At 39.7% G+C, this 13,726-nt stretch overlaps 1 protein-coding gene across 1 annotated transcript; it reads right to left on the bottom strand.

Annotated features, from left to right (window-relative positions):
• Window positions 1–203: 203 nt before the first annotated feature.
• On the bottom strand, window positions 204–1,217 carry LOC149314614 (uncharacterized). Its single transcript, XM_089523122.1, has one exon. It carries the CDS (start codon window positions 1,215–1,217, stop codon window positions 204–206), a length of 1,014 nt encoding a protein of 337 aa, XP_089379248.1.
• Window positions 1,218–13,726: the final 12,509 nt, after the last annotated feature.

The raw sequence follows: 13,726 nt of genomic DNA, 5'->3' as shown, positions 1-13,726 counted from the left end.
TTTATGTATTTTTCCAATATTTATTAACTACCTCACATTTCCACCATACATGTAATGTAATATAGTTTATTCGGTCTTTGACCAGTATAAAAAATAAAAGAAAAGAAAAACAGCATCAGTATAATTTAAAATATACATTGTACATACCTGGGCATGAATAGTACTTAAACAATTACAGTTACAATAATGCCGGGTCAAATCATCTATGCAGCAGTAAAATTTTCATTTACCAATTGAGGGCAGACTTTACACACAATGTAGCAGAATTTGGCCACCTTATGGATCATACTAGGGTCACGACTATCCAGAAGGAGGCGTAAGTAAAATAGATCGGTATTACCTGGCAATTTGTTTATGATCGGATAGATCAGTTGGTTACGGACATCCCTATAAAACGGGCAATAAAGGAGAACATGCTCGGTAGTTTCAATGGCGCCTAAGTCACAATGGCATAGTCGGAGTTTGTATGGAATTTTCTTAAATCTTCCTTCTAATACAGCTGTGGGTAACATATTAAAACATGCCAGAGTTAAAGCTCTTCTGAACTTAGGTAAGGTGACATGAAACAAATATGGAGCTGGAGAGGAAACCAAGACCTGATCACTAACCACTATATGTTTAGGGAAGGAAGCAGTTTCCATTTGACCTTCTATGTCTAGGATTTTTTGTTTAATAGTAAATTTGGCTTTATCTACATCGAGTTTTAAGATTACATCTTTGTTAAAGCCTAGCTCATTCAGTTTCTTAGTTATAGCTGTTTCCCAAGAGGATTTATAGGAGTCTAATAAGATTAAGTGTGTCAATTCTCCAGATGTTTTCTGCAATTTCAACCAGTAATTGAATATAGTAATCCATAGACTAGATTCTATTTTATTAATCCCAGCTTCTCTCCTAAGGACAGCATTTGGGGCACAATGAGCAACTTGGAATATTTTCCTCAGGAACTTAGTTTGTACATGTTCAATTGCATTTATATTGCTATATGGCCCTAGTTGAGCTCCGTATAGGAGTTGCGGGCGAACTTTGGCAGTAAATAGCTTGATTGCGGCCGGGATAAATTGGGCACCTTTAGCAAAGAAGAAATTAAGGATGGCAGTTACAGTTCTTTGAGCGTTACGGATGACAAACTCTGAATGAGCAGTTCTTCTCCCGGAGGCATGGAAAACAATACCCAGGTATTTAAAGATCTTGATCTGTTCAATGTGTTGCCTTTCCATACTCCATTGTCTCAGTTTGGGATGTTGAGCAAAGATGAGAATCTTGGTCTTAGAGGAGTTGATTATTAGTTTCTCCTCAGCACAATACAGGGCGAGAGAATTTAAGGCTCTTTTAAGACCAATGGGGGTCAGGGAAAGGATAACAGCATCATTGGCATAAAGTAAAATGTTAATATGTCTATTAGCTAGCTTTGGGGGGTGGAAGGCGATGTTATTTAACGCAGGAATTAGAGAATTAATATAATAATTGAATAACGAGGGGGCCAAAACGCATCCCTGTCTTACACCCGACCTCACAGGGATTTCTTTGGAAATATGTCCTTGATGACTGCATCTGACTTTTATACTAGAATTTTCATGTATCTTAATGAGGAGCAAAAGAAGACGTTTATCAATGTTAGTGCACATTAGTTTTTCCCACAATCTAGTTCTATTTATAGAGTCAAATGCGGACTTAAAATCAATAAATGCCGCATGTACTGATTGGCCAGAATGAGAGTATTTTTTGACAAGGTATTGTAACTCCATTGCGTGGTCGATAGTGGATCGTCCGGGCCTGAAGTCTACCTGTTCAGCCAGGAGAATGTCTTCAGATTCTAGCCAGTCCAGGAATTTATTTAACAGATGTTTTGCATACATTTTGCTGATCAAGCTGTTGACTAATAGGTCGAAAATTAGATGGGTCGGTTCTGTTACCTTTTTTATATATTGGAATTATGATGGCCAGACCCCAGTCTTCTGGGATGGTAATTGATCGGTCGATAGCCGTGAAAAGGTTGGATAGGACTGGGGTCCACCAATCAGAATTATTTTTTAGCATTTCACCAGTTATATGATCAACACCAGGAGCTCTGGCTAGTTTAAGATGACTAATTAGACTCTTGATCTCTGATTGGGAAACAGGAGGCCATGAGGGTAGGGAGGACACCTCTATCCTCAAATCTGCAGGTGAGTTGTCGGCATGGTCGTAAAGTTTGGCATGTATATACGTTCCCAATTCTGAATGACTCTTCCAACATATCCCATTTGTTCCTTTAAACATTTTTGATAATTTATAGGGTGTTAGGTACCATCTGTACATTGTTTTATTGACATTTTCCTTTATAACTATATTTTTTGTATATTAATTCTCTTTTTCCATAACTTCTCCCATTGCTCAAATTCAATTGTTTGTTGTAAGTCTACCACCCATTTGATCATAAATTCTTTCACTGTCTCATCTTGCAATTCCCACTTTAGAATTATATTATAAAATTTTGAATTTTTTTTTAGTATTATCTCCCCAAATTATGTTTTCAAATTCTTGATCGCTGGGTCCAATACCTGTCAATTTGTTGTCCATATTAAATCTCTCTCTTAGCTGTCTATAAGAGAACCAATTACAATTCCATCCTTCATTTAGAAGCTCTTCTTGTATTTTCAAAATAACAGTTTTCTCCATAATATTTATTATATCCTTGTAGCAAATCCAATTTCTTTTACCAAATTCTTCTCTTCTAATTAATGCTTCGGCGGGTGAAGTCCATGTTGGGATATTTGGGCACCATTTTACTTTGTATCTCGTCCATACTTTAAAAAGGGCTTTACAAATAACATGGTTATTAAACTCTTTATCCACCTTCAATTTATCATAAAACAAATATCTGTGGAATCCAAATTTTAGGTCGTTTTCTTCTAGAATGAATAGTCTCTTAATTTCTAATTTAAACCAATCTATGAGCCAATCTAAAACACATGCATGATAATACCACTTTAAATTTGGTAATGCCAATCCACCTCTTTTTATTTTATCTTGTAAAACCTTTGCTTTTATCCTTGCTTTTTTATTTTGCCAAACAAATTTCAAAATGTCCTTATTCCATTTTTCAAAAGGGGTATCATTAACAATAATTGGTAAATTTTGAAATAAAAACATCATTTTGGCTAAAATCACCATTTTAATAGTGGATATCCTTCCATACCGTGAAAGATATAATTTTCCCCATCTTTTTAGGTCAGCTTTGATTTCATTCCATAGTTTGTCATAATTATTGTGAAACAGTTCCGTATTTTTTGTCGTCAGTGTAATGCCCAAGTATTTTACCACTTCTTTCTTCTGAAAACCCGTCTTTTTTTCCAATTCTTCAACTTCTTTTTCAGATAAATTCATTATTAGCATAATAGTTTTGTTTTTATTAATTTTTTATCCTGTTATATTTTCATAATCTTTAAGAATACACATCAATTGATCAATACCTTCATTTGGATTTGCTATTGTCAAAACTAAATCATCGGCATAAACCCTCAGTTTAAATTCCTCTTTTTTAATTTTGATACCTTTAATTTGATGATTTTCTCTAATAATATTCAAAAGAACTTCTAAGGATAGGATAAACAATTACGGGGATAAAGGACAGCCTCATCTAACACCACAAGGGCAAAAATTCCTACCCGGCCTCGAAACGACCAGAATGAATTTCACACTGTTGTTGAGGCGGGAAGGTGGGCCAGCGATTAAGGCAAGTGACGGGCGGGTGAGATTGGGCGGGCGAGCCTCAAACAGGCTAAGCTCCGCCCACTCCCTGTTAATGGTTGCAGAAGCGTGCCATTTTTATTTAAATCTCTGGTCTCTCCAATGAGAAGCTAGCAAAGCCTTCTCCCAGGACCAATAGGTTGAGAAAAGTATTAGGGCTTTTTTTCAGCATTCTCCAAACTCCAGCCACTACCTCGAGCCATCAATCCCAGGCTGAAGCTGGCAGGGGAGAGGCAGGTGGCAAGGCGAAAGCCACTGGTGTACTAAGCTTCCTTCTGCAGCAAGTGAAGGTTCTAGGTGGCAGAGATGCTTTCAATGTGAAGTCGAAGGCTTTCATGGCCTCTATAGTTTTTTGTGGGGGTTTTGTGGTTTTTTGGGGCTATGTGGCCATGTTCTAGAAGAGTTTATTCCTGACGTTTCACCAGCATTTGTGACTGGCATCTTCAGAGAATGCTTGCCTGGAAGAGAGTGGGTATATACTGTATATACTGTGTGATCCTGGTTAAGGAGGAGTGATTCCCATGTTAATCTGTGTATTGTGCTGTTGCTGATGGCCAGGCCTCAGGGTAGGAGGATGTGCAAAAGAGGGTTAGTGTCTGCTAATTGGTGATCATTGTCTGCTGGGAAAGCCCCAGACCCTGAGTGGTTTCTCATTTGCATTTGCTGAATCCTGGTTTTGGTGTTCTTCAGGACTGGTAGCTAAACTTTATTTACTTTCATAGAATCATAGAATCATAGTTTCTTCTTTCCTGTTGAAGTTGGCCAATTATTTGTGGATTTCAATGGCTTCCCTGTGCATTCTGACCTGATAGTTGTTGGCATGGTCCAGAAATTCAGTGTTTTCAAACAGCATTTTGTGCCCAGGATGGTTTATAATGTGTTCTGATACTGCTGATTTTCTGGCTGACCCTGTCTGGGAAGCAGTGGTGTCCAGCCCCCCAAGCATACCACCTGTTGTGGTCCATACATCCCACACCTATCAGTGATGCCCCTGGCAATAGAGAATAACATTTTCTCAACCAGCAGGACAACCTGGAGTACCCAGTTAAGGGTTACCCTGTGGAAGCCTACCAATTTATTTCTGGAAACTTTTGTAAAACGCAGTTTCATCGATATGGAAAATTGTCTCTGCTACTAGATCGATAACTCTCACGATGGGCCAAGTGTGATGTGTGAGCATCTGAGGCTATCTTATTGATGTATCTTATTAATGTATTCACCAAGTAAGAAGAAAATGGACAAATCCCTAAACTTATTCTGCAAAAACATCATGCCATAACCTACCATGTGGTAGCTGAATATGTGTCAATTTCTCGCTTTTGATAATGATCTGGAGCCACTGTTCTGCTGCGTGGGAAGTACACTAAGCAAATACCTTTCTGTAAACATTGTATCACTCTTTGGAATAAATGTTTCTAATCTTTCACCAGTACAGTATTTGGAATTCTGGCATACATTACTCCTAACCAATACAGCCTTTTGGTTTGTATCCAACTGTGGGAAGAGTCATATTTTGGCTTCTGAGCCAGACATGGAAAACAGCTTGGCATGAACCATTCTCAAAACCAGATATTCCTCTTCCATCAAAAAAAAATTTTTGAGCATTTTGCCTTAGTCAGATTTCTGCTATGCTGCACTTTGTTCCTCCTCCTCCAACTCTTGTCTGTCTATGAGATTAGTTCCACTAATTTCTGAAAGCTCCCAGTGTCACAGCAGAATGGATCTTTCATGAATTTAACATCCAGACCCAAATATTCAAAGCCTCTTACGAAAATGTTCCAGAAATATTTTTTGCCAAACAGTATCATGTTTTCTGACAAAATCATGCAGAGTTTTTTGTATAATACTGCAAATATGGGCCTTGAGTTTAGCTCTGCTTTTCCACATACCAACTAAACCATTTTGTCTGAAGCTTAAAATATGGTCATATAACACAAAAAGTTACATGTTTTCCTTGTTTTTTTATTCCTCTTTCTCTCCAGTTTCATATTCAGTTGAGGTTTTCTCTCTTCTTTTGCTATTGTTTCCTAGAGAGGCATGCCAAAGCTGGCCATGCTGTGTTGCTTACTTACCTCACATTTATCTGAAATGAAATAAAAATGTAAGGATCGTTTTTTAAAGTGTGTGTGTGTGTGTGTGTGTGTGTGTGTATGAAATTAAGTTCTTTTCAGATTTTTATTGTCCTCCAACAGATGCACTTTAGCTGAGTTGAACAAAAGTTGGGCAAATAACTAGACTGCTAGGAGCTATTGAATAATGGGAATCAACAACTTGCACTGCATCAAGCATCTAGATTATTAAATATTGTGTTAAGCAAGTCATTGATGCCTATTAGTTTGTATATACCCCATTTTCTTCCTCTCCAATACAGTGATTTCAGTTTTCAGAGTAGAGACGACAGACAACATGATGTGTTACATTAGGGACAGGCAACTGCAGGTCCAAGAACCATTTTCACCCTCTCTCTGCACTGGTCAGGATACTCTGGGGGCAGCCTGGAGTATCCTGGCCCCACAGCCCCAACGTGCACCCAGCCATGTGATCAAGTCAGGCGGTGGTGCTGTCATTGGGCAGCCCAGTGGGATGCCAGTGCAGACAACTATTATGATGCAGGAATAGGGTTCCTCAGAATGAGCAGCCGGTCTCTGCCACTGACACACCAAGCAGCACAATAGGACACATTTCAAACAGCTGCCCAGCATCAGAACAGAGGGCTCTGGAGCTTCTGGAAAGATCCAGAGCAAACAAGGACTTATTTTAATACATTTTAAGAGGTGAGTGCCCTGTAGTTCCTGGATTTCATTCTGTCTTTTTGTGCCAGATATACATATAACATACGATCCTCTTTCCGAAGAAAGCTTCTCCTGGCCCGAAACAGGCCTGGGAGAGACCCCAAAATATTTAACTAGTACATCATCATGGATCCCACAGGGTGGGATTTATTTTCCTAGCATGTAGCATGGGGGTGGCTGTGGGCCTGGAGAGGCTCGCAGCTGCATTGGGGGCCTTGGAAAGTTGCTGTTCTCTTTATATTTTGATAAAAACAGCTTATTCCTACTGGTTCTTTTCTTAAAAACTCCAAATCCACTTTTCTTAGGACAACTGGAATGTCACCAAATACGTGCAAGCTTTCAAGATCTCCAAAGCAATTCATTGGGCTAAATAGCATTTAAAACAAAGAGGCTGATGTTTTGGAGGATGATGTTGAAGCCTTGGAGTTTTACATTTAGTCACAAAATGGAATTTTGGGCCTGAACAGACAGGCCAAAATAAAGCTGCTTTGGGTCACTTTGGAGATATGTTGTTTAAATGACATACACATCTTAAGAGGCCAGAAGCTATGCCAAAGCTGTGCTCCAGTCCTTAGGACTGGAGTGTGGCTTTGGCACGGCTTCTGGCCTCTTAGGACCCATGCATCATTTAAACAGCATACCTCCAAAGTGACCCAAAGCAGCTTTATTTTGGCTTGTCTGTTCGGGCCCATGGTTAGAGACTGGAGACATTCAGAATAGGCTCTGCCAAGTACAATGATGGTTAATCCCAATACTTCTCTTTGCTATCTCTAGAAGTTGCTTTTCCATTGACCACATCAGGGCTGACTGGCATTTAATTGGAATGAACATTTTGTTTTTGTGAAAGACAACATTTCTCATTAGGAAAGAACTCACAAAAGGAGAGGGGGCAAGATCAGTATCCTTGAGAACCTTTCTACTTACCATGGGCAGAGTTCTTGAAATATGAATAATTCATGGAATTATGCAAAGGTGGAGCTTTTTGAGAATAAATGGAATGTCCCATGAAATATTTACTATATTGGAGGTGGTGGTTTTGTCATCATGAATTAATTAGAAATATCTCATGGATTTAGCTGGAACTAAGTTTTTCTCCCTGTAACTTTTGGCTCTTTGGGCTTATCCTTCCTTGTCTCTCTGGCCCACTTAACTTAAAACAACAACAACAATATTTTACTCTCACCATCATTTCATTTTTTTTTTATTTTGACCCTCAGCTTAGTGCCCCAGCACATGAAAATGAAGCTTTCCCATCACATCTATTTATCATTCCCATTGCCAGAATTAAGATTAATTAGGGTTGTCAGCACCCAAGTGAACTCACAAATGTCAATTTCCCCTTTTCACTTTTCCTCTGTCAAAATAAATTGTATAAGTATCACTTAATACTAAGTTCTTGTTCCCTTAATAATAGCCTAAATGCTGAAACCAAAGGACTACTAAATGGAACTTGGGGAAAGTGTGTGCAACTTGAGAGGGATAAATATTACTTGGAGAACATTAGCAGGCTGTTTCTATGAACTGAAAAACCACCAGAGGGATCTGAGGGTTTGGTTTATCTATAAGTGGCTTGATCTCAAAGCCATACTGGAGGAATATTACCCTTGAATTAACTATAATGGTACATAAGAGATAGTTAACTTCCAAATGTTCTTCCACCTGTCACTGTGTGGAATTTCTACCTATTGCCCATACAGGGGATCATTACGAGATTATCAGAGCTAATAGTCATCATAGATATATATTCCTATTGAGACCAAAGTCATCATCACTCTCCTTATTAGATGCTGGAGAGCAAAAGCACATAGTTGCTACATGTGTGCTGTAGGTTGCATGTCATGCCTGTGAATGTCTCATAGGCACTGCCTTATGGGAGATTATCACACCCAGTAATCCTGGTGAGAGAGATGTGGGATCTAAAAGACAAAAACAGATGTTATCTCATTTATCTGTGTCTGGGCTATAGGCAGTCTGTATCCACTCTGGCAGCCCGCCTGCAACCCGGATATCTCCTAAGGTTTTTTCAATAATGGGAAAATCTTGTTCTTGAAAAAGTTGCTGGAGAAGTTCAGGTTGCTGCTCGAGTGGGTACGGGCTGCTTGAAGCCCGGATGCAGGTAAATGTGTTAACATTCATGTTTGTCTTTTAGATCCCACGTCTCTCCTGCCGGGGTTCCTAGGTGTGATAATCACCAAAGACAACTGTGTGATAGGAATGAGAGGAAACTTCAGCATTATTTCCTCAAAACCTGTTAAGGATACTTAAGCCCCTAGAGAAATCTCACCTTCAGCATGAAAGGAAAATGCCAAGCTTTTTTGTTTCCCATTCCTAATTTGTACAAATTCTTTGCACACAGAGAGCAAACATCAAAAGCCAGGCTTATTACTAACAAAAATGCCAACGGCCTATTCAACATTTCTACTGGTCAATTGTTTTACTTAACCATATTTACTAATCCTGTCTTTGACAGCCCAGGTAAATTAAATCAGGATATAGAGACTCTCTATAACCTTTGGATATATATTTAACCATTCAGTTCTTTCTACTAGAGCTTGGAAAAGCTATCACTGGCCATGCAGACTTGGTTTTGTCCAAAAAAGTAAGTTGTGGTGTCCGTGCCTTTGTTGCTACTTAAGAGCATTTTGACAATCTTAGGCCTGTTACAGACAGCCAAAATAAAGCTGCTTCGAGTCACAGTGGAGGTATGGTGTTTCAATGATGCAAGAGTCCAGAAGCCACACCAAAGCCACGCTCCAGTCCTTAGGGCCGGAGCGTGGCTTTGGTGCGATTTCTGGACTCTTAGGACACATGCATCATTGAAACACCATACCTCCACTGTGACTCGAAGCAGCTTTATTTTGGCTGTCTGTAACAGGCCTTAGTTTTAATCCAGTGTCTGCATGGATTACATATATGGATTACAAACTAAAATGTAGGAAAGGGAGGGGGTTGTGTGCAAATGTTTCCCATACATTTCTTCTATTATCAGCTCTACTTTCCCACAGTCAGTGTTCCAACCCACACACTGAGCTGCTCACACACCCTGTCTCATAATTCCCCAGTCAGCTCTGAAGTCTGTGGTGGAGCAGCGGCACCAGTTGTGGTAACATTGGCAAGCCATGTCTTTCAGTTTGTTGAAAACAAGCAGAGCTTCCCTCCCATTTCAGTCTGAACATGAATAATAATAATATTAATAATCATAGAGTGATTTCAGATGTCATGGAGGATATAAGGCTATCAGGGGTAACAAGCTTCTGTATATCAGTTGCTGAGGAACATGTTATCATAAGCATGCCCTGCTGTAGGCTTTCTAAAGTGTCTGGGTTGCCACTGTGGGAACAGAATACTGCAACAGATGCAGCTTTAGTTTGGTGTATTATAGCTCTATCATAGCTCTTCTTATTTGTTCAATGCATTCTAACATCTGGGTGTATTTGCTACAACAATCCTGTAAAGCAAGTATGTGTTATCTCCACATTACAGGTGGAACACTTGAGGCTGAGAGAGAATGTTTGGATTTCACCTGATGCCACTTGATCCTTCATGGTTGCCAACTCTTATTTCTTTACCTAGAAACAGGGGACCTTTGGTTCGTCAGTTGTTTTGGACTCCAGATACCAAAATCTCATACCATTACCTCTGCCAGTGTTAATGTATATTTGTATTTGGATTTAAAATGTCCAGATGTGACAATGGTTTGCTAAAGTAAAATTGATTCCTGTTGAAGGCCAGGAAGTCTAGGCCTGAAAACAAAGTGTTCAAGGACAAATGATGGAGACAAAATGTAAACAAGGCGTGGTGTTGATTGTGCTATGATTGTGCTTATATTGCATGGCAACTGGTGGGAAAGGGACTGCCCTACGTGATCACACCTTGGGAAAGACTGATCTTATGTTCAAGTTTTTTTTGGTGAACATGAACTCTGAAAGAGAAAGATGTTATATAGTTGTAGCTGTTAGTTTTGTAAGTAGCAACTAAGACAATAAAACCCTCATTGAGTGAAGTCTGCTATAGAGTTTGTTTCTTTAATTAAGCAGCTGTTTCATTAGGCATTGTTCAGAAAGCTTTTCCTGTGCTGGAGTTTGCTTTGATCCTGAGTTCCAGAGAAGACTACATTTGTATCCTGTTGGTACCAGTTGAGAGCCACGAGGGCAAGAGACATCACCCAAAACAAATTTTTTCTAACAGCCAGAACATGGGAAGTTACTTTTAAATTTTAATTCACTCATGCTACTCTTTACAGAATTTTAAAAATTAACTGTGTTGGTATTACTCATTCCAGTGTTATATCCATGATTTGTTGTATTGTTCATTGTGGATTTTTTCACCACAAGACAATCAACCTCAAGTAATTCAGAGTTATTTTATTAGCTTTAATGATTATATGAATTAGGAACTTTTGGTTCTCCACATGTGCTGCTTTTCCAAAGAATTGATTCTGATGCGTGTCCATCAGTGGGAATGCCAGATCAGAATTGATTCTTTTTCTGAGGGACGGACAAATGCCAGGTGGGTGTTTAACATCCATCCCCAGAAACACCCCAGGGCTGGTTTTTCTATGTTTTTTTTTAATAAACTTTATTGAAAAATTCGCCCAGGCCCCCATGACCTTGCCTCTGTCCTCCTCCTCCTCTGCACTCCCTTCCTCAGCCTCCGCACTCCCTCCTCCTCCTTGCCTGCTGCCGCCCCTGATGCCACATCGAGCCTGCCTGCTCACACAGAACCAGCAGCGCCACCCACAGCACTGGCAGCCCCAGATGATCAAGACATAGAGCTGAAGAGTGTCTGGTCAGTGAGGGCCACCGAGAGGGGGAAAGACACAGGGGAAAGGACTTCCTTGGGGGCCTTTCTCCCTTCCTCCAATTCACCTTCGTCCACAGTGCCCTATGGGGGTCTCAGGAGGAGTCCCAGCCCTGTCATCCCACCTGGAAATTCCCGCTGGTTCCTGCTCTTCCTCCTCCTTGGCGGCGGGCAGGGAAAGGGTCCGGTCGGGGCTGCTGCCTTCCAAATGGGTTCCGAGGGGGGGGGGATGCCAAACATGAAAAACACAAAAGGGATTCCACAAAAGGTCCCTTTTCATTGTGTGAACGAGGGACCTTTTGGAATCGATTGCATTAGCATGGCAGAGCCAAATCAGGAAACAAGTTATACTCCAAGTGGGAATGACTTTGGCTACAAGTCCTGAAAACCACCAAAATCAAGACTCAAGACAAGCAAATGAACATCACCCAGTCTCAAGGCATTTCCCCGCAGACACTGGATTACCAAATAAATAGACACAAATCCCCCTCGCATATCCTCCACACAACACACCTCCAGGCTGTGCCATTCAACCCAGTACAACACACAAATTAACTCTATCATTAACATGTATAAATAACCTTCCTCCAAACAAGGGTCGCACAGATATATATACTCCACACACTTCTATGCCATCACCTTCTGAAGATGCCAGTTGCAGGTGAACTGTCAGGAATAAATTCTTCCAGAACATGGTCACACAGCCTGAAAAACCCACAGAAAGCTATGGATGCTGGGTGTGAAAGCCTTCAACTTTACACTCAGCGTACTATTTATCTCACTAAAGTAGCTTTAGAACAAACTTCAGCATGGATCTCTTCAGATGTTTCCAAAAGCCAGCTTTAGAAGGCAGTATTTGTGCTTTAGAGCTGGTGCTTAAGAAGCATCTATGGAAGACTCATGACATGGAAAATCTTCACATGAGATTTAATAGACAAATTCTGAAATGATGGGCACTGTAAGATTATCATGTTCTCCTTCAAGCTTTTCACACAACCGCTGAATGCTACGGGAGGTATAGCCAGCAAGTCATCGTCTTGCCTTTCATATGTGAAGGGGTTGAAACAAAAATTAGTTTTGTTGATTAACAACCAACGCTATGGTTCCCCACTATAGAATCTTGCGATGTGCAGTTTACAGAGGGATAGTCAGCATTCACATCCACAGCCTCCCTAAAGTGAAGTTTCCATAAAATACAGCTACAGAAATTAAAATGGAATCATTGTGTGATAATTATTTGGTGTGAAGTCTATGCAGAGCTGTCTACAGACTTTTGAAAACTATTAAGCAATGTAAATTCTGCACAAACAAAAAAAATAAGTTCTGTAATCTGTATAAATTAAGCAAATTGAAAACATTCATTGGAATGTTCACCACTATTATTTAACATAATGGATTCTGCGGTATTTGGCCTAAAGCCAATGGGAGGCTCGCAATAGCACTTAGATTTTCATTGCCTGCCAGTTGCAGAAGATGCTCCTGAAAGCAAAATAATAACATTGAACTGAGCCATTGGTATTTTGCAGAATTTACTTTGGTGTTGCACAAGATGTGTGGGGCCAAGCAACTAAAAGAAACACTGGCAAAGATCTGGAGACTTCACCAGGCATTGCCTATGTATTTTCACAGAAACCTGCACCACCATAATGTCTACAAATGTGCACTTATTTTAAATAGATAAAATAAAATGTTGCCTTATCCACATAGCCCCTGAAGCTTATTGCATTTCATTGTGGCTATACCAGTTGGTAACCTGAATGGTATACTGTACTCTGTTCCATTTGTATTATGTATTTTCATGTCTATAAATGAAACTTTCCTCCAGCCATCCTGTCATTGACTTTAGAACTCCTATTCCCAAATTCATTTTTATGTTAGAAAGCCCTTTGATATATTAAAGGGTGTGTGTGCCTGTATATTTCAGCACTATAATACTTAGAATGTGGGATTAGACATATTCAATTGTGAGAAGCCACTGGCTGATTTTAGGGTTTAAACTAGTCACTCTTGTGTTAGCCTACCCCACAGGGTTGTCAGACAAAAATGACATGGAAAAATCACATATTTTGCATTTGACACCTTGGGGGAAGAGCAAAATATGAACCGAATATAAACAAAGAGCACAGTTTTCTTGATTATAAGCACAGAGTTCTATCTTTATTTCTAGCATACAGAGAATTATTTTTTTCTCTGTATAAGAGGAAAATATAAGAGGCAGGGAAATTCATAAATATAGAAATCAGTTTTTTTATGTTTTTCTGATACCTGACAGTTATATATTTAGATAGCATATAGTTTAACACCAATATCATCTCCCCAAATCCTCTCTTGTAAGAAAGTGGGTCCCTATACCCTGGTGCCAGCCATGACTCCTTCATGTAAATCAATCCCAGACCCCATTAATT

The sequence above is a fragment of the Sceloporus occidentalis genome, unplaced genomic scaffold (genome assembly GCF_023333645.1).
Source record: "Sceloporus occidentalis isolate IW3139 unplaced genomic scaffold, rSceOcc1.0.p SCAF_4, whole genome shotgun sequence".
NCBI lineage: Eukaryota > Metazoa > Chordata > Lepidosauria > Squamata > Phrynosomatidae > Sceloporus > Sceloporus occidentalis.
The sequence above is the reverse complement of the archived record's forward strand: the minus strand, read 5'-3'. Positions and strand labels throughout refer to the sequence as shown.